This window comes from Typopeltis vanoorti, chromosome 25 (genome assembly GCF_054136105.1).
Source record: "Typopeltis vanoorti isolate ZY-2024b chromosome 25, IOZ_Tvanoo_1.0, whole genome shotgun sequence".
NCBI classification, from domain to species: domain Eukaryota; kingdom Metazoa; phylum Arthropoda; class Arachnida; order Uropygi; family Thelyphonidae; genus Typopeltis; species Typopeltis vanoorti.
Genome location: NC_143573.1, coordinates 47,629,901 through 47,656,930, shown reverse-complemented (window position 1 = coordinate 47,656,930; position 27,030 = coordinate 47,629,901). Strand labels below are relative to the sequence as shown.

General features: G+C 34.0%; 1 protein-coding gene across 4 annotated transcripts in view; it reads left to right on the top strand.

The window, feature by feature from the left end:
- The window catches only part of Cpsf6 (cleavage and polyadenylation specificity factor subunit 6), a 467,838-nt gene that overhangs the window by 108,115 nt on the left and 332,693 nt on the right, over positions 1 to 27,030 (top strand). For all 4 annotated transcript variants that reach the window (XR_016550513.1, XM_090414582.1, XM_090414580.1 and 1 more), the window contains exon 7: positions 2,844 to 2,935. Coding sequence is in view for 3 of the 4 variants with exons in the window: in XM_090414582.1 (XP_090270708.1) it covers positions 2,844 to 2,935 (92 nt within the window). In the remaining variant the exon portion in view is untranslated. The remainder of the gene's footprint in view (positions 1 to 2,843; positions 2,936 to 27,030) is intronic.

Here is a 27,030-nt window from a genome sequence, read left to right as displayed (position 1 = left end):
CTTTGGTTACTTCTGTTGCAGTATTATTTAGTTGATTTTTATATAGTTTGCTGCTATATCTTGTTCATCTGTGTATGAATTCTTTCTTGTCCATCAATACTTTACCATCTTCATCTTTGACTGCTACTGTTCTTGTTTTCCACTTCCTATTGACATTTCTTATAAGTTTGTAGACCTCTCTAGTTTTGTGTTCTCCATAGTACTGTTCAATGTCTTTGCACTGGTCCTCCAACCATTTGGCTTTATCAGATCTTGCTGCTTTCCGTACTTCATTGCATTTTTTGACAGCATAACTCGTCTGCTGCCTCTGAATTATATCTTTTAAGTTTCAGTTCTCTTTTCTCTTGTACCAATTTTAGGGTTTCCTGAGTTATCCATTTCTTGTTGATATTTCCACTTTCAGGAATGACTTCCTCTACTACTTTTTTTTTAGCACTGCAGTTAGTCGTTCTGCTCTTGTATTTATATTTTGTTTTTCACTTGGGGTCTTAAGCTTAGTTTCCAATATGTTCTGATATGCTGTTCTTAGCCTGTCTTCATTTAGTTTTGAGATGTCTCTAGCTTTTTTGGAACTCTCCTTTGTACTTCGGTTTCAGTTTTAGTCTTATATTTGCAATCACTAAGCTGTGGTCCGAATTAATATCAGCTCCTTGGAATGATCTGCACTGTTGAACTGAGGTTCTCCATTTCTGGTTTATTAATATCAGGTCGATCGTATTCCTGTGTTTGCCATTGAAGGAGCACCAGCCATTTACGACAATCTTTTTGTTGGAATTTGGTATTGCAAATCATCAGTATTTAATTTACTCCATTACTTCATTGTTCCAGCATTGGACTTGAAATAATGAAGTTTCTTCCTCACAATACAATCAAACAGCTAGAATTTATAACAGTTCTTTATTCTCAATTTTTTATGTACTGAGGGAAGTTCGTTTAATCGTTTCTGATAATATAATGGCGACTTTTGCTTCTCTTCACCTATCATTTCGTAAATAACATGTTTGGATAAACAACACCAACATTACAACTTTTGACAATTCATACAAAATTATAATTTGGTACTAATGTTCAATCTAAATACATTTATTTTATAACTAAGCTTGACTAGTTGTCAAAGATAAGAATAACACTGCAAAAAATCTTGCTCTCGACATACAAAAATAAACAAACGTTTAACTGACTACTTTATAAATACCACATTACTAATTTCTTAACTTTAAGTCATTTAAATCTGAAAATGCATTGAGCAGTTGCTCAATGCATTTCCAAGTAGGCACAGAAGTGAAAAGAACATTATGGCATGTTGCTATGCGTTTAGCTGTTTGGAAGTAGGAAAGGAACACAACAGGAGGAGAATTGTTGTCTTCAGTATATGAAGACTGAACAAAATTAGAAGAAAAGTTAGAAATGGAACACTAAAAGAGGATATCCTTTAAACGATAAGTGAAACTTTTGGTAGTCATTCATCCATATAGTATTTAATTCAGTTAAACTGAAAGGAACTTTATTGTTTTCCAGTTCATATGAAAATGGGCCCAGTTTAGTTTGTTTTGCTTAGGGTTTCAGTGTTTGATAAGTTATTTCAAACAGTTGACGTGGGTTTAGTTATTTCTTCTGAAGAATTTATACAGCAGGCAAAGTTGTTTTGAAGTGCTAAAATTGTTTGATAAGGTTTTTAGTGATTTATTCAGTGGAGGTTGCTGTTACTTTCACATAGAAAGGGAATTAAATTATTGAAATGTCTTGGATGACAAAAAGATATATGTTTCTTCAGTGATCCATGATTTGAGATGAAAGAAGAGTGACTTATGTTGGTGCCATATAGTGAGCAGTTTTTATGTCTGTGTGAACTCAAGAAAGAATAGAAATTTCTGTAAAAAACAATAAACTGAAATTTCAAAAGTTTTGTCCATATAGGATGATAACTGTTGGCTTATGAAAATTGAAGGAAAGCTTCATAGTTAGTGTTTTTTATGCTGTTTGCAGTTGTGATGCGAATAATATGCTTGCTAGCATTTGTGTAGTTAAGTTATACTGATTTTATGTTGCATGTGTTTGTGGTTTTTTTGTAATTAAAAGTTTTGTTATAAGGTTTTGATTTATGATATATAAGTTTTTCAGATTTTGAAAACATCTATAAGAAGGTTTTAAATGCAGAATGGAAAATTCAGTCAAATAGTAAATCAAAGATAGTAGATATGGAGACCACATGATATTCGAAAGGTTCATCCTTAATATTCCAGGATGTGTAAGCAGAACTAATTTGTGATTGGATGATAATTTAACAAGAGTGCAAGGCGAACTTTTCCAGAGAATAAATTGTTAATAAAAAGGACTGGAGGCCAAAATAGCAGGAAAATGTATTGAAAGACAGCACATTATTTTACTTTGTTTTAAGTTTTAAAGTACAAGATAGATATAATCATGGCAGATTAGATGATTTCAAATGATAATATTTATGTGGCTTCAGTTCCAACAATTAATGTAATTAATTACATTAATTAATAAATTAACTAAAATAGTGAAAGGAATTATTTTCCTCTGGAGATAGTTTTATTTCATTATGTTTAGAATAATTTTGTGAGATAAAAAATGGCAAATGTTATAATTTTGCTGCTTATCCTTGTTAGAACAGACTGATATATTCAGAGTTGAAAATATCACTACTAGGTAATGAAATGAAATTTTAGTAAAGATTATTTAATCAAAGTATTTCAGGATTTTAATTCCATTTTCCTCTATCTATACATAATGAGTTTTATGTGTAGTTTTACTAGTAATAATTTATTATTATAAAATATATTTTTTTAGCTTATTAGTGTTTTATTACAATATTTTCTTAGAGAACTTCATGGCCAGAATCCTCTTGTAACTCCTTGTAATCGACAAAATCTTAACCATTTCGAAATGCAGTCTCGAAAAGGTGGACAAGGAGGTATGTTTATTCAGCATAATAATTTATTTTTGTTATTTTTATAATTCTTCCAGTTGAACATGTGTAATCTACAAATTTCCAGTGAGGTTCTTAAATCTCGAAGAATGTTTTGATGTAGTCTAAAACATTGTGTGTTTATATGCAAGAAGGTGTAATTTTTATTTCATTTGATTTATTACACATCAATAAAATTTTAGCTAAACTACCATTTTTTATTTTTCAAATTAAAAAAAAATCAAGATATAAGTTAAAATAGGATTCACATTTTTTTAAAATTACATTCTGCTGAAAAGCAGGATTTTTTATTTATTTTTTCTTTTTCTTTATATTATTGGTACTCTTGGTGATTACCAGGTTGATTGAGATTATCCATTCTCATTTGTTCTGAAAGGATTTCTGCTCATGACAACTATGTTCCAACATAAAAATGTGCACAAATTGACATGGAGAGAAGATGCAAGGAAAAAGAAAAATCAAATTGACTATATTATTGTTAATAGTGATGTTTTCTCCCTGGTGCAGGACACCAGAGTGTACAGAGGATTTGAAAAGATTTTGAGAACAGGAACCAAACCTTGGAGATTCGGTGGCAAACCTTGAAGAAAACCCTGATTGACTCAGCAAGAGAGGCATGTGGTGAGGTTGTCTGCAAGGATAGAAAAATCAGAACTCCATTGTTGGTCACAGGAAGTTAAAGAGGCAGTGAAGGGAAAAGAAAAACGCATATCAAAAGTTCCTGCTAAATAAGTCAGCTTGCACTCTTAGAGAATACAGAGACAATTGTAAGAAAGCTAAACACTGTAAAATTAGCTAAACAAAAGTCATGGGAAGTGTTTGGTAAGAACATAGAAAATAAATATCAGGAAGGTGACAAGATACTTTGGAGGCTGTTGAAAAAGCTCAGAAATGGAGGAAAGAGTACTGTAAAAAGGAATTAGAGATGATAAGGTGATATGAAAACTGGAGGAAAAAAGATTTCCTTGATGTATGGCGTAATTAGTTCGAAAAATTGCTAAATTAAATACTCAGTGAGCATAGTGGTAAGAAAACACTGACCAGGCATGCACTCAGGAATACATATCCATACTTAAAGTAGAAAAGCCATCAAAAGCCTGAAATGTGGAAAGGCAGCAGGATTTGATATTCGACCTGAAATGCTGAAGTATGGTGGTATAAAAATCTTACAGTGGCTGCGCTGCATAATTCAAAAGACTTAGACAGAGAAACAAATTCCAGATGATTGCAGTAGAGCTCTCATAGTACCCATATATAAAAAGGGAAATAAAACTGAATGTGAGAATTACAGAGGTATTTCCCTACTGAGTGTTCCTGGTAAGATCTATGCAAGTATACTTGAGAAACGGTTGAGAAGAATTGTCGAAGAATAGCTTGGTGAAGAACAAGCTGGATTCAGGACAAACAGAGGCTGTTAGGATCAGATATTGACTTTACGACAAATAGTGGAGAAATCATGGGAATATAACAATAATCTGTATTTAAGTTTTGTAGAGCTGGAAAAGGCATGACAAAGTGTCAACAGAAAAGCTATTCAAAGCACTACAGTTGTATGGTGCCAATGGCTCAGTATATGAAGCAATACTTAGTCTTTATTAGTGTTTAGTTCTAACTGCTGAGTTTAAGTCAGCAGTTAAAATTGAAGCAGGTACAGAAAGATGGTTTTATGTTAAATCTGGTGTCAGACAAGGATGCACATTATTTTCTCTGTTATTCATTATCTATATGGATCACATTATGAAGGAAAGTGGTATTAAACCTAATATCAAAATTAGAAATGTTAATCTTAGCCCTTCACTTTATGCAAATAATGTTACTCTTCTAAATAAATCCAGTACAAGTCTTCAAGATTCCCTTATTAAAGTGATTAACTGTTGTAATAGATTTGGTATGAAGGTCAGCAATAACAAGACAAAGCCACTGAAAATAGGCAGAAGCATTGAAAATATAAACTGCATTGTGAATGGAGAACAAGTAAAACATTTCAGCTACCTAAGCACAATTTTTAATGAAGATGGTAAATACGGAAATAGACAATAGAATCAACAAAGCTGGTATGGTAGGAAGTCAGGTGAATAAATTATATAGAATAAGAGAAAAATTAGTCAGAACACTAATTTAGCTGTATATACAGGACAGTGTTCAAATCAATTTTAACTCATGGATCTGAGAGCTAGGTTAGAAATAAAACACTTGACCAGAGACTAGAGACTACAGATATGAGAGTCCTGAGAAAGATTAGAGGTGTGAATAGATGGCATCAATGGCAATATCATATTTAAAATGAGGATATTAGGAAAGAACTTGACATTGTTAGCATCCAGGAATGTGTTAGCAGGGCTAATCTCAGCTGGTATGATCACTTAAACAGAATGGGATAGGAAAGATTACCAAAACAAGTGTTCTCTGCCAAGGTTGGTAGGAAAATGACACAGAGAAAGACTAAGATATAAGTGAATTGATATAAGAAAGTGCCTTAGAAGACAGAAATATAAGATCTGATAATGTTTATGAAGGAAAGTGTTATTAAACCTAATATCAAAATTGGAAATGTTAATCTTAGCCCTTTACTTTATGCAAATAATGTTATTCTTCTAAATAAATCCAGTACAAGTCTACAAGATTCCCTTACTAAAGTGAGTAAGCTGTGCTTAAGGGTCAAAGCTGTGTAACTGAGAGAGGACCTCCACATAGCCTTTAAAGGAATGTGGAGTACCGACCAGGGCTTCTGACGTAATGTCCAATCCTCACCTTCTCGTGTTGCACCCTGTTAGGTATCTACCTGGATACTGAACGAACGAGGATGGGCTGGCAATTTGGGATTTAGCTGACCAAATTGTATTCCTATTGTTAAACCAAAATACAAAATGATGGTACAACATGACAAAATTTCATGCCGGCTGGGGTGTCACCTGGTTAAACAAGGCCCCCGTTGTTTTCGCCAGGGAACCAGAGCGAACAGTGTTGGATTCTGATTATGTAGAAATTAGAATAAATGTTATTTGATTCAGAATCCAACATGATTTTCCGTCACAAGAACTATATTTGTAAACATTATTTAATGTAAATAACATAAATTATAATTGATATCATATAACTGCCTTAATTATATCAATTATTTAATTATTTAATCAAAGAAATGTGTTAATGGTAAATAGATTCTGTATTAAATATTATTAAGTTATTTTATTTATTGTTATGTCAATATTATAAGAACTTGTATTTGTAATTTAACTACGCACTTATTGAAATGCAAATATTCTATTTATTCTTTTTTGTGAAAGTTTAACGTTATGTAATAACTGAATGTAGTTGTATAGCCTAATGTAACATTCGCGAGAATGTTTACGTTTATCGGTTGTCATAGAAACGCATGAAATAAACGAGCGCGAGTGAAGGGAGCGTGGGCAAAATAAGAAGAGAAAATATATACGTAGTAGGGGAGTCGGAACGGAATTTTGGAACTAAAAGGTAGCAAGGAGTAAACTAGAGAAATAGAAGTAAATAAAAGGTTCTTAAGGGTAGGAGTTGAGTGGATGAATCTTATAGTTGGCTGAAAGCAAAATCAGCAGTGGTAATAAAAGGAACTTAATGCCGTAATCGGATAATTTAGAGAACTGGACATTCAATGAATTCTGAATAAATCCAGTCAGTCTTGAATTACGACTTATTTCTATACTACCATAAAAGGAATTGTACGGAGTTTAACTAGTTGATGAGTGATAAACAAGAATAATTAATGTACCCTATAGTTGTTGTCTGGAATTATAAAGCGTGATTAATAATGTTTTAGTTATAACCTTGGAGAATCCTTATAAATGTGTTTCGTAAGTGTAATAAATATAATTTGAAAGTGTGCTCACAAAATATTGGAAGTACTGAAGATTATTTCTGGTAAGGACAGTCATATTAGTTTATTTCGGTGTATGAAGATTTAAGTATTAGTTCCGTTGCGCTGTTTCTAACATTAACTGTAGCATATCATCGAGGCTGAGAGTTGAAAATATAGTTACATTGAGATGATATCTACCGTGGTTAGTGCCTGTTATGAGTTAATCATAGAATGTAGCTGAGAGATACATGGAAACTGATTAAATAAGAAATTCTATTGTAATAAATTGAGTAAAGAAACTCTGTGATTCTGAAACTGTAAATTTGTATGTGAAAGTTTGGAAGATTGAATTAATATGAATGACTTGACCTGATGTACTAACTTGACTGAGTTGTCATATTTAGAAGTGGAATTCATGTATTTGTTATATAACCATATATTAAATGTTTTGTTTGTTAATTTAAATATTGTGTTTGCCTGAATTTCTTTTTACTGCACCGTTCACAAAATTCGAATCTAGCGGGAATCCCAGAAAGAAAATAAATACTTCGGCCTGAAAGAATGAAAAGACTGCTAACTCACTTTGAATTGATCGTACTATTTCATATAGACTTATCTAAGGATAGAGTGGCGCAGTATAATAGAAATTTCTCTACCCTTGGATTAGTGATCAATTTACAATTAGTTGTGTTTATTTAGGTGAAAGTGACTTTTAGCAAGATGGCGGAATCGAACGTCAAGAGAACACGTCACGACAAAATGGCGCAGTCGACAGGATGTGATTTAATTGATAGAAAGTAATTTAACAGCGGTAAATTGAGAGATAACTTTATAATAATAATTGGTGAATTACTCCCTGAAATATAGAAAGTAAATTAAGTAAATCACAATGAACTGGTTGTAATCTGAAATCAGGCAAGGACAAAGTTTTTTTTTTTTTTTGAAATTAAAGAATTGTATTAATTAAATTAATACTTTATTTATCACTATGGCTGTTACTTCAAATTCAGAGATGGAAGACAGTGAATTTTTTAGAAGTGTGAATCCCCAACAAGTAGTTCCCCAATTTTCAGGAGAAGACTCTGATGATGTGTTATCTTTTTTTACTTATATTGAGAAACTCAGAGAAACAGCAGGTTGGACAGACTTTCAGTTGTTGGTATTACTTAGAAACAAACTAATTGGTAAAGCTAAGACATACTTTTTTTCATCTCCTATACTTTCGTCGCCTGGTTAAACAAGGCCCCCGTTGTTTTCGCCAGGGAACCAGAGCGAACAGCGAAAAGTCAGCTACTGGAACAAATCTGAATGATATAATCACGTAATCACAAGAAAGATATTTATTTAACCAAATATTTCGGTCTGGAAATAGCAGACCATCGTCTGCTATTTCCAGACCGAAATATTTGGTTAAATAAACATCTTTCTTGTGATTACGTGATTATATCATTCAGCCTTATGTTGCAAGTATCCTTGAAACAACAGATTCTTATGGAACAAATCTGAAAACACACCCCAACTCGACATCACCAGAGTTAAAGATCGGTTGTATCAACATAACAAGCCTGAATGGCAAAGAAATGTAGCTAGCGGAGGAATAAGATAAGTACCAGATCGACATAATAGGGGTGACTGAAACAAAAAAAGACAAAAACTGGTGAGATCTTTCTGAGCAATAAATACAAAATGTTATATTCAGGCAATGACAATCAAGGAAAAGAAGGAGTAGCCATAGTATTCAATACAAAATACGAGGCTAATCTTCTTGAATGGCAGGCAGTGTCAAGTAGCGTGATTCGGGCAAATATCAGAATGGGGAACTGGACAATGAGACTTATTTGTGCCTATGGTCCCACAGAAGGTTCTACTAAGGTAGAAGTGGAGGAATTTTTTCAGGCTCTAGAGAAAGCTACTGACACAATGAAAAAGGAAAAGTTGGTCCTTGTTGGGGATCTAAATAGCAGAGTAGGAAATGATTGTGAGGCATACAAAAATATTTTGGGAAAATTTGGAGAAAAGAGCAAAGCTAATAATAATGGCAAATATATGTTGGATTTCTGCTCAGGACATGGACTGGTTATTACTAACACCATGTTCCAACATAAAAATGTGCACAAATTCACATGGAGAGAAGAGGCTAGGAATAAGAAAAGTCTCATTGACTATGTTATTGTTGATAGTGATGTTTTCTTCCTGGTGCAGGACACCGGAGTGTAGAGAGGATTTGAAATTGGAAGTGATTACTATTTAGTCTTGAGCAAGATAAAATTGAATTTCATATTGAAAAGAATAACATGTAAGAAAGTTTTAAAGCGAATAAAAGTTGAGCAGCTCTCAGATGTGAACTGTAGACTAAAATATACAAAGAAAATTGAAGGAAAAATGAAAGAGTTTAAAACAGGAACCAAACCTTGGAGATTCAGTGAATTTCTTGAAGAAAACCCTGATTCATTCAGACAGAAAGGCATGTGGTGAAGTTGTCTGCAAGGATAGAAAAATTAGAACTCCGTGGTGGACACAGGAAGTTAAAGAGGCATACGGTATGAAGGTCAGCAATAAAAAGACAAGGACAATGAAAATAGGCAGAATCATTGAAAATGTCAACTGTGTTGTGCATGGAGAACCTGTGGAACAAGTAAAACATTTCAGCTACTTAGGCACGATTTTCACTGAAGATGGTAAATTAAATATAGAAATAGACAACAGAATCAACAAAGCTGGTATGGTAGAAAGTCAATTGAATAAATTCATATGGAATAAGAGAGAAATTAGCCCGTACACTTAATTAGCTGTATATACAAGACAGTGTATATTCAAACCAGTTTTAACTTATGGATCTGAGAGCAGGGTCTGAAGTAAAACACTTGACCAAAGACTAGAGACCACAGATATGAGAGTCCTGAGAAAGATTAGAGGCGTGAACAGATGGCATCAATGGCAATATCATATTAAAAACGAGAATATTAGGAAAGAACTTGACATTGTCAGCATCCAGGAATGCATTAGCAGAGCTAATCTCAGGTGTTATGGTCACTTATACAGAATGGGCGAAGAAAGATTAGCAAAACAAGTGTTCTATGCCAAGTTGGCAGGAAAACGACCCAGAGGAAGACCAAGATATATGTGGATTGATATGGTACAAAGTGCCTTAGATGATAGAAATATAAGATCTGATAATGTGGGAGTCTTGACAAGTAACAGACTTATTTGGAGGAAAATTGTAGATAGGAAGTTAGTAATGATATAAATTTTTCATGTAGTGGTATCATATTTTGTGCACCCCTTGAGGGTACATATCAGGAATTTGATGATGATTAACAACCAACCTATGCATTCTCAAAAATGAATAAGATAGCATACTTGATGAATATGTAGACTTTCAACCAGTAAAATCAATTTTGCAAGGAGAAATTCGTGGTTTATTTGTCTGTAATAATATGAAATATGATAACTTACTCATTTTGCCAGAAATACTTGTGGTTCGTCTTAGTTAAGATAAAAAATACTATTAAAAACATACAGAACATGTAGGAACCATTACAGTATAAGTTGAAAACAGAAACCACGTGGAATGTGTGAACTGGCTATTATTCACCTATAAGATAATTGGCTGAAAAGATAGTAAGATAGTTTGCTGTAAAGTTAAAGTGAGTGATTTCCAAATATCACACAGGATCATTTCTTGGTTCCTATTGAGCATGTCTTGTGAACAGATGATATCCCGCTGTATCCTATAGTAGATTCTTTTATTGAAACTCTTTTTACTTGGTTATGCCATAAATTAAAGTTGCAAAGAAATTATATTCTTAGTTTAATCATCTATTCAAGTGTAGGAAAACATGAATAAGATAGCATACTTGATGAATATGTAGACTTTCAACCAGTAAAATCAATTTTGCAAGGAGAAATTCGTGGTTTATTTGTCTGTAATAATATGAAATATGATAACTTACTCATTTTGCCAGAAATACTTGTGGTTCGTCTTAGTTAAGATAAAAAATACTATTAAAAACATACAGAACATGTAGGAACCATTACAGTATAAGTTGAAAACAGAAACCACGTGGAATGTGTGAACTGGCTATTATTCACCTATAAGATAATTGGCTGAAAAGATAGTAAGATAGTTTGCTGTAAAGTTAAAGTGAGTGATTTCCAAATATCAAACAGGATCATTTCTTGGTTCCTATTGAGCATGTCTTGTGAACAGATGATATCCCGCTGTATCCTATAGTAGATTCTTTTATTGAAACTCTTTTTACTTGGTTATGCCATAAATTAAAGTTGCAAAGAAATTATATTCTTAGTTTAATCATCTATTCAAGTGTAGGAAAACAAAGTTTGCATGTAAATATAACCAAGAATAGAATTTCTTGGCATCTTTAATTTTCTCATCTCATCTCATCTTCCTCTCTTTTACTTTGCGGTGTCGAGGGTTTATTAATCATTGGATCTCAAACCGTTCACAGGATAAGGTGGTCAGCCCCACTCCTCGGTGTATCCTATGTCTGTAGTGTTGAGTTCTCAAGGCCACTTTGCCTGCTTTGCAGGATGAAAAACCCAGGATAAACTTTGGAAAAAACCCTACTGTCCACGCCCAAGACTGGCTAACATGGCTATGGCTGAGGAAGATCTTTCAGCTCCTCACGTCATCGATGGGAATCAAACCTAGGACACTCCTTCCCCAGTCATATGGTTGTGAAGTGCACAGCCACTAGGCTAACTGCATGGACATCTTTAATTTATTTTATTTTATTTTTTATTTTTTTATGTTGTGAAAAGTGAGGTTGTCTTTTGTGTAAGGCATAGAGCTTTTATTCCATTCAGTGTTCTAATGGGATAAAACCTTGGCCTAAGCTCTGTTGTTGGTGACATGGAATATTATTAACTCCAGGATGTAGAAAAGGTTGTGGCTTTTAGGTGAATGCAGCAAACTTCGTATAGTCAAAATGGGTTTGAAAGCTACTCATGTGGTGAGATTTTGAGAAGACTGGTGATCTTGTGAGAAAGTCTACCACTATGAAGGATGGAAACAGAAATTCTGTTGACTGTTAGGATTTGATTGTGGAGCATGAGTAGAGAATAATATTTTTTGTACCATTTCCTTAGAATATCTGTCGCTCATTAGTAGTTGAAACAGAGACTGTAATTCCTCCTTTATTTATCTCTTCGTAGAGATCTTTTTTTTTAAGCATACAGTCATACTTCGATTAACGAAGAGGATGCATTCCACGAAATTACTTTGTTAAGTGAAACTTCATTCTCAGAGGTAAAAATATTATGCTCATTATAGGGATACGTTCATATGTAAAGAAAATAAAAGACTTTTTTTTTTGAAAAAAGAAAAGCTTTATTAAATAAAAAGTTAATATTACATACCTAACAAAGATAAAATCACAACATTTTAAAATATGAATCTAAAGTTGATTGTTTATGCTTTTTTCCTCTTTCATTTAACAATTGCCTATATGGATTTATTGCATTTAACACTGATCGGTTAACAATAACACTTCTTCCTAAATCAGGAACATTTTCACTGAAAAATGTAATACGTTTTGAATGTCATTCAAGCACTTTTTTAAATCTTTGGTTGCTAACACTTTTTTGGTAGGAGCTTCTTTAATTTCGTCTTCATTTTCTTTGGCTTCATTGCTAATAAGTTTTTCTAAATCTTCCACTGAAAACCCATCATCATCTTCATTTAATAAATTTCTTACATCCTCTTCATCGACATTTTCGAAACCTTGGTTGCTAACACTTTTTTTGGTAGGAGCTTCTTTAATTTCATCTTCATTTTCTTTGGCTTCATTGTTAACAAGTTTTTCTAAATCTTCCACTGAAAATCCATCATCATCTTCATTTAATAAATTTCTTACATCCTCTTCATTGACATTTTCGAAACCTATTGATTGAGCCTTCTGGATAATTTAATTTCTAATCTCCTGAATGTTATTTTCTTCTTCTAGTACAACTTCTGCCCATAATTGCACCAAAGCATTATTTTATCTTTTCTGAAGTCACTCAGAAATATGCATTTCTGAGTGACTTCTTTCAAAGAGCTATTAATGTTTTCAATTGTGTCTTTAATGGTGTAGTTTTTCCAAAAGTTTTAATTGACATTTGCTCTTTATCTTCTAGTTCAATTAAATTGCTTAATGTACCACACAGATAATAAGCTTTAAATGTTGCTGTTACTCCCTGATCCATCGGTTGAATCAGGGAAGTAGTGTTTTCTGGAAGAAAAACAACTTTGACAGGAATGCATGTGTCTAACCAACTATTAAGATCAGTAGGATGTCCAATTTTTCTAAAATTGGACTCCTTAAGCTAGTTAATTTTGCTGCTGTGGCATCTGTACAATTCTGAGCAGACTATTTATTTTTTCTGATTGACTAAGTAAGTATGGTTGTTAAAGTTGACTGTGCTAATCCTAAAGAATGTGCCACATTGGCTTTTCTTTCACCCCCTTTCAACACGTTGTACGATATTTAATTTAGTTTCTAAAGAAATTGCTTTTCTTTTCCTTGATTCTGACATTTTAACTAAATATTAATATTTACAAAATCTACAATAATGCTATCAGAGAACAAACGTCATTTATTGCAATGCACCACACTTTTTTGTGGTGTAAGTGTAAGCAATGACTAAATTACATGGATGGTGCGCGAAACTGTTAAAACAGACACACCCACAGCTTGGGAGTACATGACGAGTCACTGTTGTTCGCCAATCAGATGATTGCTAGGCATTGACCTTAAAATTTTAATATTTTTACGTAAAATGGGGCTTGAAATTGCGGACTTCGTTATATCAAGGCTTCGTTACCAGAGGTAACATTAACAGAGGTATGACCGTATATATAATACCTAGTTTTTGTGATATATGGTGTAATGAGGCTGAACATAGATAATGACCTATTATGAGTGGGTTGCAGTATACACTAAGAGAGAAACCTCCTTTGGGTTTTTTTTTGGAAATGAACACATCTAGGAAAGCTAGTTTTTCATCTTTTTTAAGTTCCAAAGTGAATTAATTTTTTGGTGGAAGTAGTCGATAGACGAAAGAAAATTGTCCAATTCAGCAGCACTGTATTTCCAGATGATAAAGACATCATCCACATATCTCCACCAAATTGAAGGCTGTGATGTGAAGAAATGTTTTTACAAGATGCTAATTTTCTGAAATTTCTTCATCTAAAATTTCTCCTCTAAAATACAAATGCAATATAATATAGCAAATGCTTATATTCTTAAAGGAAACTCATTGTATAAAAACACTGGCTTCTCCTGTGATTTATATTAATAAAAATTAAAACATAAATGATATATATTCAGACATACCTTAAAAGTATAATGACATAAATGATGCTTGTTTAGACAGAGCTTCTGGAGGGTCTTCGTGTTCATGTCTTATTAACATTTTCATGGAACGTACATTTTGAAGACATGTCATTGTCTTCAAAATCATAAACTCATAAAATAATAATAAATTACAAGAGAATCAAACTCATAAAAGGATAATATGTTACTGAAGGAATTTAAGACCAAACTGTAGATAAAATAGATAAAAATATATAGAACATTCTTAAAATCAGAGGAATACATACTGTAGTGACATAATTGGACAACCATGAAAAATGAATGAACAAAATAAAAATGTGCCTTATGGTGTATGAGCTGTTTTTACTTAGGGGTTGTCTTCAGAAGTGTGAAAAGCACTAGGAGGAAATAGATTAAAAAGGCAAAGTCACTTTTATGGTTGTGTTGGTTTTTTTTTTTAGCCATTGCTCATTCGTGGAAATCTCACATTAATTTGAATATGATGGAGCTTCCAATTCACTGAAATCAGATAGGGGCAATGGACATTAATGGACTTACTGTCTCATCTTATAGTCATGGTTTCAGAAATTCTTAACATGGTTTTGTTATTTTGAAGGTCAAGTGTGGTAGCATTTTTGTTTGAGGAATTTGGTTCTGTTCAAACACGTGGATTGCAGTTTCAGTTTTACCAATATTTGATTTTTTCTTCATATTGTTTAGATATTTGGAAATGGAGATGTTACAGTCACAAAAATGTTCTTTTAGTAATGAACATAGCAATCTAATGATTGAGCCTGTATAAGTCTCAATGTCAGTGTAAGTTTCCTTGTCAATGTGACTTGCAATCACATTGACAAGGAAATTTGTATACCATTGTGGTATTCCAATATTTTCTTGTGAGAGTGAAATTTGGTAGGTTCTAAAAGTATAGTCAGTTTGTGATTTATAGTGAAAACTAATTTGTACTCTGTGTGTTTAAAAATGTAATGTAAAAAAACGCTTTATATGTATTTTGGATATATCATCATCATCATCAAATTCCTGCCATGTACCCTCAAGGGGTGTACAGGATATGACAGTACTACATGAAAAAATTACATCATTACTAACTTCCTATCTACAATTTTCCTCCAAACCAGTCTGTTACTTGTCAAGACTCCAACATTATCAGATCTTATATTTCTATCGTCTAAGGCACTTTGTACCGTATCAATCCACCTATATCTTGGTCTTCCTCTGGGTCGTTTTCCTGCCAACCTGGCAGAGAACACTTGTTTTGCTAATCTTTCCTCTCCCATTCTATTTAAGTGACCATACCATCTGAGATTAGCTCTGCTAACGCATTCCTGGATGCTGACAATGTCAAGTTCTTTCCTAATATCCTCATTTTTAATATGATATTGCCATTGATGCCATCTGTTCACGCCTCTAATCTTTCTCAGGACTCTCATATCTGCGGTCTCTAGTCTTTGGTCAAGTGTTTTACTTCTGACCCAGCTCTCAGATCCATAAGTTAAAATTGGTTTGAACACAATTTTGTATACAGCTAATTTAGTGTTCCGACTAATTTCTTTCTTATTCCATATGAATTTATTCAGTTGACTTCCCACGATACCAGCTTTGCTGATTCTGTTGTCTATTTCTATATTTAGTTTACCATCTTCCGTAAAAATTGTGCCTAAGTAGCTAAAATGTTTTACTTGTTCCACAGGTTCTCCATTCACAACACAGTTGACATTTTCAATGATTCTGCCTATTTTCATTGTCTTTGTCTTTTTATTGCTGACCTTCATACCATATCTATTACAACAGCTATTCAATTTAGTCAGAGAATCTTGCAGACTTGTAGCGGATTTATTTAGGAGTATAACATCATCCGCATAAAGCAAAGAGCTGACATTAACATCTCCAATTTTGATATCAGGTTTAATACCACATTCCTTCATAATGTGATCCATATAGATAATGAATAACAGAGGGGATAATGTACATCCTTGTCTCACACCAGATTTAACATTAAACCATCTTCCTGTACTTCCTTCAATTCTAACTGCTGACTCACAACTCAAATAAAGACTAAGTATTGCTTGATATAATGCCCCATTGACACCATATAACTGCAGCGTATTGAATAGCTTCTCTCTTGGCACCTTGTCATATGCCTTTTCCAAATCGACAAAACTTAAATACAGATCTTTGTTATATTCCCATGCTTTCTCGACTATTTGTCGTAAAGTGAAGATCTGATCCTGACAGCCTCTATTTGGCCTGAATCCAGCTTGTTCTTCACCAAGCTTTTCTTCCACAATTCTTCTCAACCGTTTCTCAAGTATACTTGCATAGATCTTGCCAGGAACACTCAGTAGGGAAATACCTCTGTAATTCTCACATTCAGTTTTATTTCCCTTTTTATATATGGGTACTATGAGAGCTCTACTCCAATCATCGGGAATTCGTCCCTCTGTCCAGGCTTCCTGAACTATGCAGTGCAGCCACTGTAAGACTCTTATACCACCATACTTCAGCATTTCTGGTCGAATATCATCTACTCCTGCTGCCTTTCCACATTTCAAGCCTTTGATGGCTTTTTCTACTTCAAGTATAGATATGTATTCCTGATTGCATGACTGGTCAGTGTTTTTTTACCACTGCTGTCATCACTGCTTGTTTCATTTAGCAGTTTTTCAAAGTAATTACTCCATACTTCAAGGATATCTTTTTCTCCTGTTATCATTTCTCCTTTATCATCTCTAATTCCTTTTACAGCACTCTTTCCTCCATTCCTAAGCTTCTTCAACAACCTCCAGAATATTTTGCCACCTTCTTGATATTTATTTTCTATATTCTTGCCAAAGTCCTCCCATGACTTTTGTTTAGCTAGTTTTACACACTGTTTAGCTTTCTTACATTTGTCTCTGTATTCTGTAAGAGTAAAAGCTGACTTATTTGCCAGGAACTTTTGATATGCTTTCTTCTTTTCCTTCACTGCCTCTTTAACTTCCTGTGTCCACCAGGGAGTTCTGATTTTTTTATCTTTGCACACAACCTCACCACATGCCTCTCTGGCAGAATCAATCAATGTTTCCTTCAGAGTTTGCCACTGAATCTCCAAGGTTTGATTCCTATTCTCAAACTCTTTCATTTTCTTTTCAATAATATTTCTGTATTTTAGTCTACAGTTTACATCTGAGAGCTGCTCAACTTTTATTCGCTTTAAAACTTTCTTACATGTTATTCTTTTCAATATGAAATTCAATTTTATCCTGCTCAAGACTAAATAGTGATCACTTCCAATTTCAAATCCTCTGTACACTCTGGTGTCCTGCACCAGGGAGAAAACATCACTATCAACAATAACATAGTCAATGAGACTTTTCTTATTCCTAGCCTCTGCTCTCCATGTGAATTTGTGCACATTTTTATGTTGGAACATGGTGTTAGTAATAACCAGTCCATGTCCTGAGCAGAAATCCAACAGATATTTGCCATTATTATTAACTTTGCTCTTTTCTCCAAATTTTCCCAAAATATTTTTGTATGTCTCACAATCATTTCCTACTCTACTATTTAGATCCCCAACAAGGACCAACTTTTCCTTTTTCATTGTGTCAGTTGCTTTTTCTAAAGCCTCAAAAAATTCCTCCACTTCTACCTTAGTAGAACCTTCTGTGGGACCATAGGCACAAATAAGTCTCATTGTCCAGTTCCCCATTCTCATATTTGCCCACATTACTCTACTTGAGACTGACTGCCATTCAAGAAGATTAGCCTCGTATTTTGTGTTGAATACTATGGCTACTCCTTCTTTTCCTTGATTGTTATTGCCTGAATATAACATTTTGTATTTATTGCTCAGAAAGATCTCACCAGTTTTGGTCTTTTTTGTTTCAGTCACCCCTATTATGTCGATCTGGTACTTATCTAATTCCTCAGCTAGCTCCATTTCTTTGCCATTCAGGCTTCTTACGTTGATAGTACCGATCTTTAACTCTGGTGATGTTGAGTTGGGGTTTGTTTTCAGATTTGTTCCAGTAGCTGACTTTTCGCTGTTCACCCGGGTTCCCTGGCGAAAACAACGGGGGCCTTGTTTAACCGGGCGACGCCCCAGCCGGCATGAAATTTTGTCATGCTGTACCATCATTTTTTATTTTGGTTTAACCAATAAGAATACAATTTGGTCGGCTAAATCCCAAATTGCCAGCCCATCCTCGTTCGTTCAGTATCAAAGTAGATACCCAACAGGGTGCACCACGAGAAGGTGAGGATTGGACATTAGGTCAGAAGCCCTGGTCGGTTCTCCGCATTCCTTTAAAGGATATGTGGAGGTCTCCTCTCAGTTATACAGCTTTGACCCTTAAGCACCCCATTTTGGATATATGGTAAATTTATTATTTTATAGATATTATTTCTGGGAAAATTCCTATGTTACCCCTCTAAGTAAATATTATTTTTATGGCTATATAGCCTATTTTTGTTTAGGAGTGCCCCTTTTATAATGTCATTGGCTTTTTACTCAAATTTTAGGCATTACTAAGGTTTAAATAGACAGATATATGAAGAATATATAGGAGGAATAATTCAGACATACCTTTGTAGGATGTTGCTGGTGTCTTTTTATTCAGCAGCATCCCTGCGTGTGGCGATATACATTCATCTGCTGTTAAAGGAAGGAAGTATGATGTCTGTCTATATAAAACATCGGTAATGCCATAAAATTTGAGTAAAAAAGCCAATGACATTATAAAAGGGGGACTCCTAAACAAAAATAACTAAATAGCCATAAAAAAATAATAATTATTATTTTATGTTTTGGAAAATTTTCTTTGGTTATTTGGTTTACAAAATGTTTCAAAAAAAAATTTTAAAGTTAACAAGACATGAACACAAAGATCTTCTCCAAGGTATGTCTGAATATACATTATTTATGTTAAACTTTTAAGGTATGTTTGAATATATATATTATTTCTGTTTTAATTTTTATTCATATAAATTACAGGAAAAGCTGATGTTTTTAATACCAGGGGTGCCCCTTAAGAATATAAGCATTTGCTATATTGGATTGATTTGTTTTTCCATGAATAAGGTAGCACATGGAGGAGACAGAGGGCTCTTCATTGCAAGGCCAGATATCTCCTTGTAAATTTTCCCATTCCATCTAAAATAATTTTAGTGGAGACAATGTTGAGAGGTGTCAGGGAGGAGGAACTCAGAAAACTAAACTCACTACTGAAGTTGTAAGCCTAGATGGAGACACAGTAGAAAAACTATTTGTTGTAAGCTCAGATTTGCAATTCCTGCTCCTTCATAAAAAATTCATCCGATTTTCTAGATCAAGTGAATAATGTTTCCCTACTACCAACTGATCTAATGGTTAGCTTTGATATAGAATCTCATTTCACTAATGTACCTCTAGAGGGTACACTACATCTGCTTTCAGAAGCATTTCTACAGAATGTAGTGGTATTCAACTTTGTTACTCACTCTGAATATTTTCTTTGTCAAAATAAGTTTTACACTTGAGTTGAAGGAACTGCCATGGGTAGTCTACTCTCTCTCCCATGCTTGCAAACTTCTATTTAGAACATTTAGAAAACATTCTGTTCTCATTTATACATTCTTACCCTTCATTTTGGATTTGTTATATAGACAATGCTTTTGTGATCTGGCCTTATAATGAAGAAATATGTCCTACTTTTTTATCATCATGGTGATAGTACTACATGAAATGATATGAGGATATGATAGTACTACATGAAAAAAATTACCGTATTTTCCAGTGTATAAGACGCACCCAAGAAATTTAATACAATTTTCTGGAAAAAACCTAAACTTTAAACTATGATTTAAAAAAAAAAAATGGATAAAATAATAGCTAATTTTTAACACATTCGCTACCACGCTACTTCGGCATAGTCTGTTCCCGTATGCCGAGTGTTAAATTGTGAATGAAACTATATTGTGTAATTTATTTTTTTTCATTCACATTTAACATTGCTTATTATGTATTAATCATAATTTGTATAAGGATTATTTATTGTTCCTTAATTAAGGATTACTATTTAAATATTTATTCTAAACTTAACCTACTATTAATTTATTAAATAATAATATGTGTAGAAATTTATGATAACTAAAATATATATGTAAAGTAACGAAAAGTGTATTATAAATAATTGTATACGTAATGAAAGAGCTGATTAAGTAGCTCAAATATTCTGTTTATTCTTATTTGTGAAAATTTAATGTTATGTAATCACTTATGTAAGAGTAGGAGCGTTGTATTACATTAGCGAAATGTTTACGTTCATGCGTTGTCATGGAGACGCATGAAATAAACAAGCACGAGTCGAAGAGTGCGTGACCTTGGAGAGAAAAGGAGAAAGGAAAGGCAATAAGAAATTTAATTAGAGAAAAGGAGGGAGTTTTGCGGAGCCTGAAGGAAGGTAGGATACAAAAAAAAAAAGTGAAAGAAAATTATATATTCTTTAGGGCAGAAATTCATGAGAAGAGTATTTAGAAGTGAGCAAAAACGTAGTGAATCATATACTCAGCTGCAAGTGAAATCAGCTGTTGTTGTAGAGGAAAATTGATGTCGTAATCGGATAAATAAAGAACTGGACATTCAATGGGAAATTCTGATTAGTTCCAGTTAATCTTGGATTACGTCTTAATTCTGTGTTGCCCTGAGAAGAATATAATGAACTTAACTTGTTGTAGAAAAGTAAACAAGGAAGGATATCAGTACCTTATTGCTGTTTTTTTAGAGTAGTGAAGCGCGATTAACAGTAGTTCAGTTAAAGCGTTGGAGAATTTTATTTAATGTGTTCCGCTAGCTGAAATAAGTTAATTCATAAGTGTGCTCGCAATAAATTGATGTATTGAAGATTGTATCTGGTAAGAGTAGTCATACATGTTTGTTTATTCTAACATTAACTATAGCGTATCTTTGAAGTTCAAGGTCCGGAATAAGTTTGCTTGGAATAATGTCTACCTTGATTAGTGCCTGCTGTGAATTTAAACATTACGTACAACTGATAGATGAGTGCAGACTGATCAAATGAGAAGTTTTGTTTTATTAACTTGAATTAAGAAAATTTATAATTTTGAAGCAGTGAATTGTATGTTAAAGTTTAGAACATTGAATTGGAATGAGTGACTTAGCAAGATGTATTAAGTTATTTGTATTGTTTCATTTAAAAGTAGAATTCGTGTATTTGCTATATTATATCGTATATTAAATGTTTTATTTTGTTAATCTAAATATTGTGTTTGCCTGAACTCCCTTTTATTGCACCGTTCATAAAAAATTCGAATCTTGCGGGTGCCCCAAGTAGAATAATAATAAATGATTCGGCCTAATGAGAAGACTGCTAACTTAATTAAGAATTGATCCTACTATTTTATATAGGCTAATCTAAAAATAGGGTGGCACAGTATAATTATAAAATTCCCTACTTTTGGATCGGTGATCAATTCGCAATTAGTTATTTTATTTATAAGAGTGACTTGAAACTAGATGGTAAATTAGAACACAACATGAAAATAGAACGTCACGACACCGAGCAATTTCACTTCTTCAAGGTAAGTACGGTAATCTTATTGCCGACGGTAAGCTTCATACGAGTATACTCATAGTTGGCTTGTGCAGAGCATATACTATCTATGAGAATACACAGTATTGATGCTACCTCCACAAGCCAAGCATTTTCACTTCTTCAAGGTTAGTACAGTAATCTCGTTGCCGGCGGTAAGCATCATACGAGTATACTCGTAGCTGGCTTGTGTGGCTGGTTTACCAACTACGAGTATACTCGTAGTTGACAGCAAATGTGTTAATAGTAAACTGACCTTTCAGAAACCTGCAAAACCCATGTCACTGTCATCTGACTCTTCTCTATCATCATTAATTTCTTATAATATAGAAATAATTTTGTCTTCATATTCTTTTGGCATTTTTTGATTGATTTTTTTGTTTTTGTACGCATACAAAGTCCACTGTGTTTCATGAAACGGTAACACCGTGATGCACCACCTTTAAAATCTTCGATGTTACACTCACAGGCTACTTTGACTGCATGTGTACGAATCATTTTTGTTGAAATGGCAATGCCATTTTGCTGATTTTTGCACCCATTTTAAAGCTTCGGTCTCTAGTTCTGGCCACATCGCAATTTTTCCATTTCCGCACGCTTTTCTTTACGCAAATTGTACAAAATCTCCTTCTGACCATGCAAAGTTCTTAGCCAGTGACGTGCTAGAAGTCACGTGAAAGTCATGCATCAATTTGATTGTACCATTAACCGCCTACAAAGATCTTGGAACATAAAAGGGAGTGAATATGACTTTGAAAACAGGAAACAATCTTTACCTTGATTATATAAGACACACCCCATTTTTAAGATGAATTTTTAAGATAAAAAAGTGCATCTTATACACCGGAAAATACGGTACATCATTACTAACTTCATATCTACAATATTCCTCCAAATCAGTCTGTTACTTGTCAAGACTCCCACATTATCAGATCTTATATTTCTATCGTCTAAGGCACTTTGTACCGTATCAATCCACCTATATCTTGGTCTTCCTCTGGGTCGTTTTCCTGCCAACTTGGCATAGAACACTTGTTTTGCTAATCCTTCCTCGCCCATTCTGTTTAAGTGACCATTCCACCTGAGATTAGCTCTGCTAACACATTCCTGGATGTTGACGATGTCAAGTTCTTTCCTAATATCCTCGTTTTTAATATGATATTGCCATTGATGCAATCTGTTCACGCTTCTAATTTTCTCAGGACTCTCATATCTGCGGTCTCTAGTCTTTGGTCAAGTGTTTTTCTTCTGACCCAGCTCTCAGATCCATAAGTTAAAATTCGTTTGAATACTGTCTTATATACAGCTAATTTAGTGTTCCGACTAATTTCTCTCTTATTCCATATGAATTTATTCAGTTGACTTTCTACCATACCAGCTTTGTTGATTCGGTTGTCTATTTCCATATTTAATTTACCATCTTTACTAAAAATCGTGCCTAAGTAGCTGAAATGTTTTACTTGTTCCACGGGTTCTCCATTCACAACACAGTTGACATTTTCAATGATTCTACCTATTTTCATTGTCTTTGTCTTTTTATTGCTGACCTTCATGCCATATCTATTACAACAGTTATTCAATTTAGTCAGAAAATCTTGCAGACTTGTAGCTGATTTATTTAGAAGTATAACATCATCCGCATAAAGCAAAGAGCTGACATTAACATCTCCAATTTTGATATCATGTTTAATACCACTTTCCTTCATAATGTGATCCATATAGATAATGAATAACAGAGGGGATAATGTATATCTTTGTCTCACACCAGATTTAACATTAAACCATCTTCCTGTACTTCCTTCAATTCTAACTGCTGACTTACAACTCAAATAAAGACTAAGTATTGCTTGATATAATGCCCCATTGATACCATATAACTATAGCGTATTGAATAGCTTCTCTCTTGACACCTTGTCATATGCCTTTTCCAAATCGACAAAACTTAAATACAGATCTTTATTATATTCCCATGCTTTCTCAACTATTTGTCGTAATGTGAAGATCTGATCCTGACACCCTCTATTTGGCCTGAATCCCGCTTGTTCTTCACCCAGCTTTTCTTCCACAATTCTTCTCAACCGTTTCTCGAGTATACGTGCATAGATCTTGCCAGGAACACTCAGTAGGGAAATACCTCTGTAATTCTTACATTCAGTTGTATATCCCTTTTTATATATGGGTACTATAAGAGCTCTACTCTAATCATCGGGAATTCGTCCCTCTGTCCAAGCTTTCTGAACCATGCAGTGCAGCCACTGTAAGACTTTTATTCCACCATACTTCAGCATTTCTGGTCGAATATCATCTACTCCTGCTGCCTTTCCACATTTCAAGCCTTCGATGGCTTTTTCTACTTCAAGTATAGATATGTATTCCTGATTGCATGACTGGTCAGTGTTTTTTTACCACTGCTGTCATCACTGCTTGTTTCATTTAGCAGTTTTTTAAAGTAATTACTCCATACTTCAAGGATATCTTTTTCTCCCGTTTTCATGTCACTTTTATCATCTCTAACTCCTTTTACAGCTCTCTTTTCTCCATTCCTAAGCTTCTTCAACAACCTCCAGAATATTTTGCCACCTTCTTGATATTTATTTTCTATATTCTTGCCAAAGTCCTCCCATGACTTTTGTTTAGCTAGTTTTACACAGTGTTTAGCATTCTTGCATTTGTCTCTGTATTCTTTAAGAGCACAAGCTGACTTATTTGCCAGGAACTTTTGATATGCTTTCTTCTTTTCCTTCACTGCCTCTTTAACTTCCTGTGTCCACCATGGAGTTCTAGTTTTTCTATCCTTGCAGACAACTTCACCACATGCCTCTCTAGCTGAATCAATAAGGGTTTTCTTCAAGGAATTCACTGAATCTCCAAGGTTTGGTTCCTGTTCTTAAACTCTTTCATTTTTCCTTCAATTTTCTTTGTATATTTTAGTCTACAGTTCACATCTGAGAGCTGCTTAAATTTTATTCGCTTCAAAACTTTCTTACATGCTATTCTTTTTAATATGAAATTCAATTTTATCCTGCTCAAGACTAAATAGTGATCACTTCCAATTTCAAATCCTCTGTACACTCTGATGTCTTGCACCAGGGAGAAAACATCACTATCAACAATAACATAGTCAATGAGACTTTTCTTATTCCTTGCCTCTTCTCTCCATGCGAATTTGTGCACATTTTTATGTTGGAACATGGTGTTAGTAATAAAAACCAATCCATGTCCTGAGCAGAAATCCAACAGATATTTGCCATTATTATTAGCTTTGCTCTTTTCTCCAAATTTTCCCAAAATATTTTTGTATGTCTCACAATCATTTCCTACTCTGCTATTTAGATCCCAACAAGGACCAACTTTTCCTTTTTCATTGTGTCAGTAGCTTTCTCTAGAGTCTCAAAAAATTCCTCCACTTCTACCTTAGTAGAACGTTCTCTGGGACCATAGTCACAAATAAGTCTCATTGTCCAGTTCCCATTCTCATATTTGCGCACATTACTCTACTTGAGATTGACTGCCATTCAAGAAGATTAGCCTCGTATTTTGTGTTGAATACTATGGCTACTCGTCCATGAATTAAATTTACTATGGAAATAGAAAAAGGCAGCAGATTCTCCTTTTTAGGTATTCTACTCTGCACTCACCATCATGTGAATTAATTACTTCCACTTATCGAAAACTATCAATCTGCTCATCATCCATCACAGAAGGCGGAATTATCAAAACTTTAGTATGATGTGCTCACTCCATATGTTCTGCACCTCAACAATTACAGCAAGAACTATTAAACATCAAATGATATATGAAACTGAATGGCTTCTCAGAAAGGACCATACAACATCTTTTTGATTTCTAGCTCAAATAACAAGGAGACAATTATGATCAGTACCTCGAGTCCTCATCCCATACATTTCTAGCATATCAGAACCAATTTCCAGAATTCTTAAGAAGTACAGTATAGTGGCTACTTCCTGTCAACAAATTATCATCATGGTTTCCATCTTCCAAAAATAAATGCTCTTCCTGGTGCTTATCAAATTCCTTGCAATTGTCACTGTTCTTACTTCAGGCAAATTTGATGCTCAGTAGGAAAGTGAATGCAAGGACACCAATCTTACATTATCAACAGGAAGCCTGGCTTGGCACAGCATAGAATAGATACCGGAATATCCTATGGTCTGAAACATGATTACTTCATGTGTCTCTATAAATTTGAATGTTTGGTTAAAGAAAGATCGGGGAGTCTTTTTCTAATCACACATCATTTTTTTAATAAATCAAGATTTTGATACAGTTAATAAACAACTAATAAACAATGCTTCCTCAGTTATACCTTTAACATTGTTTTAGGCATAACATCATACTTGATGTGGCGGTAAGGAGCGAGTGCAAAGAAGACTAACTGCAAAACACCCAAATGCACTAATTGTGCAGGAGAACACCAGCTTAGGTGTCTCCCTTCTTAGGATGAAAAGAAGAATCAAAAGTTCAAGACCAAGCAGAGCATATGACTAGTTGAAGAGGAAGTACCTAATAGCAACTAGCAGAAAACCCTCTTACACTGAAAAAGAAAGTGTCAAAGGGAACATTGATACATCTGTCCTACCTTCTCACTCTTACATCATCTCCAAGCAGTAGGAGTTACTCACAATTTCAATAGAGTGAATATGATCAAAAATAATGGTCTCTCTCCTGAAAACATACCAGAAATGATTCCACCACATTCAATCCTGCTAGTTTAGAAGAAAATAATGGATTATGCACCACAAAGAACATGCTTTCAGATTAATTAATAAATGGAATAGGATGTTATTTCTGTTCCTCTCTCATCTCTCTCACATAATCACCCATCCCAATAGTATGCCTTCCTCAAAATGCTTATTTATTTGTTTATTATACTGTTTATTATATTATACTGAACTTTTGGTTTAGGTTTTTTAGCCAATGGTTGCAATCGCAATAAAAATATTGCCCCCCCCCCTTCCCTGCTGACACCACCAGTACTAACTCTTCCTACAATCAACACACCAAATCACAACAAAGCCATTCCCATCCTTTATATTCATGGTACATCAGCAAAGATAGCTGAAGTTCTCAGTATATAATTTCCTTACCACATTCAAACCATACATCTGTCTAGCAACCGTCATCCATTCTCCTAAGGATCAGCTTTCTGGAGTATATAAAGTTTCTTGTACTTGCAACTTAACCTGCTTTGGCAAAGTTGCAGGTACAAGATCTGTTGCAGACTAGATCTGTTAGCATCTGTCTGCTTTGAAGAACATAAAATAAAAACGATGTCTAATCATCTTGATGGCAAGTCTGGTCTGGCAGACCATGCTC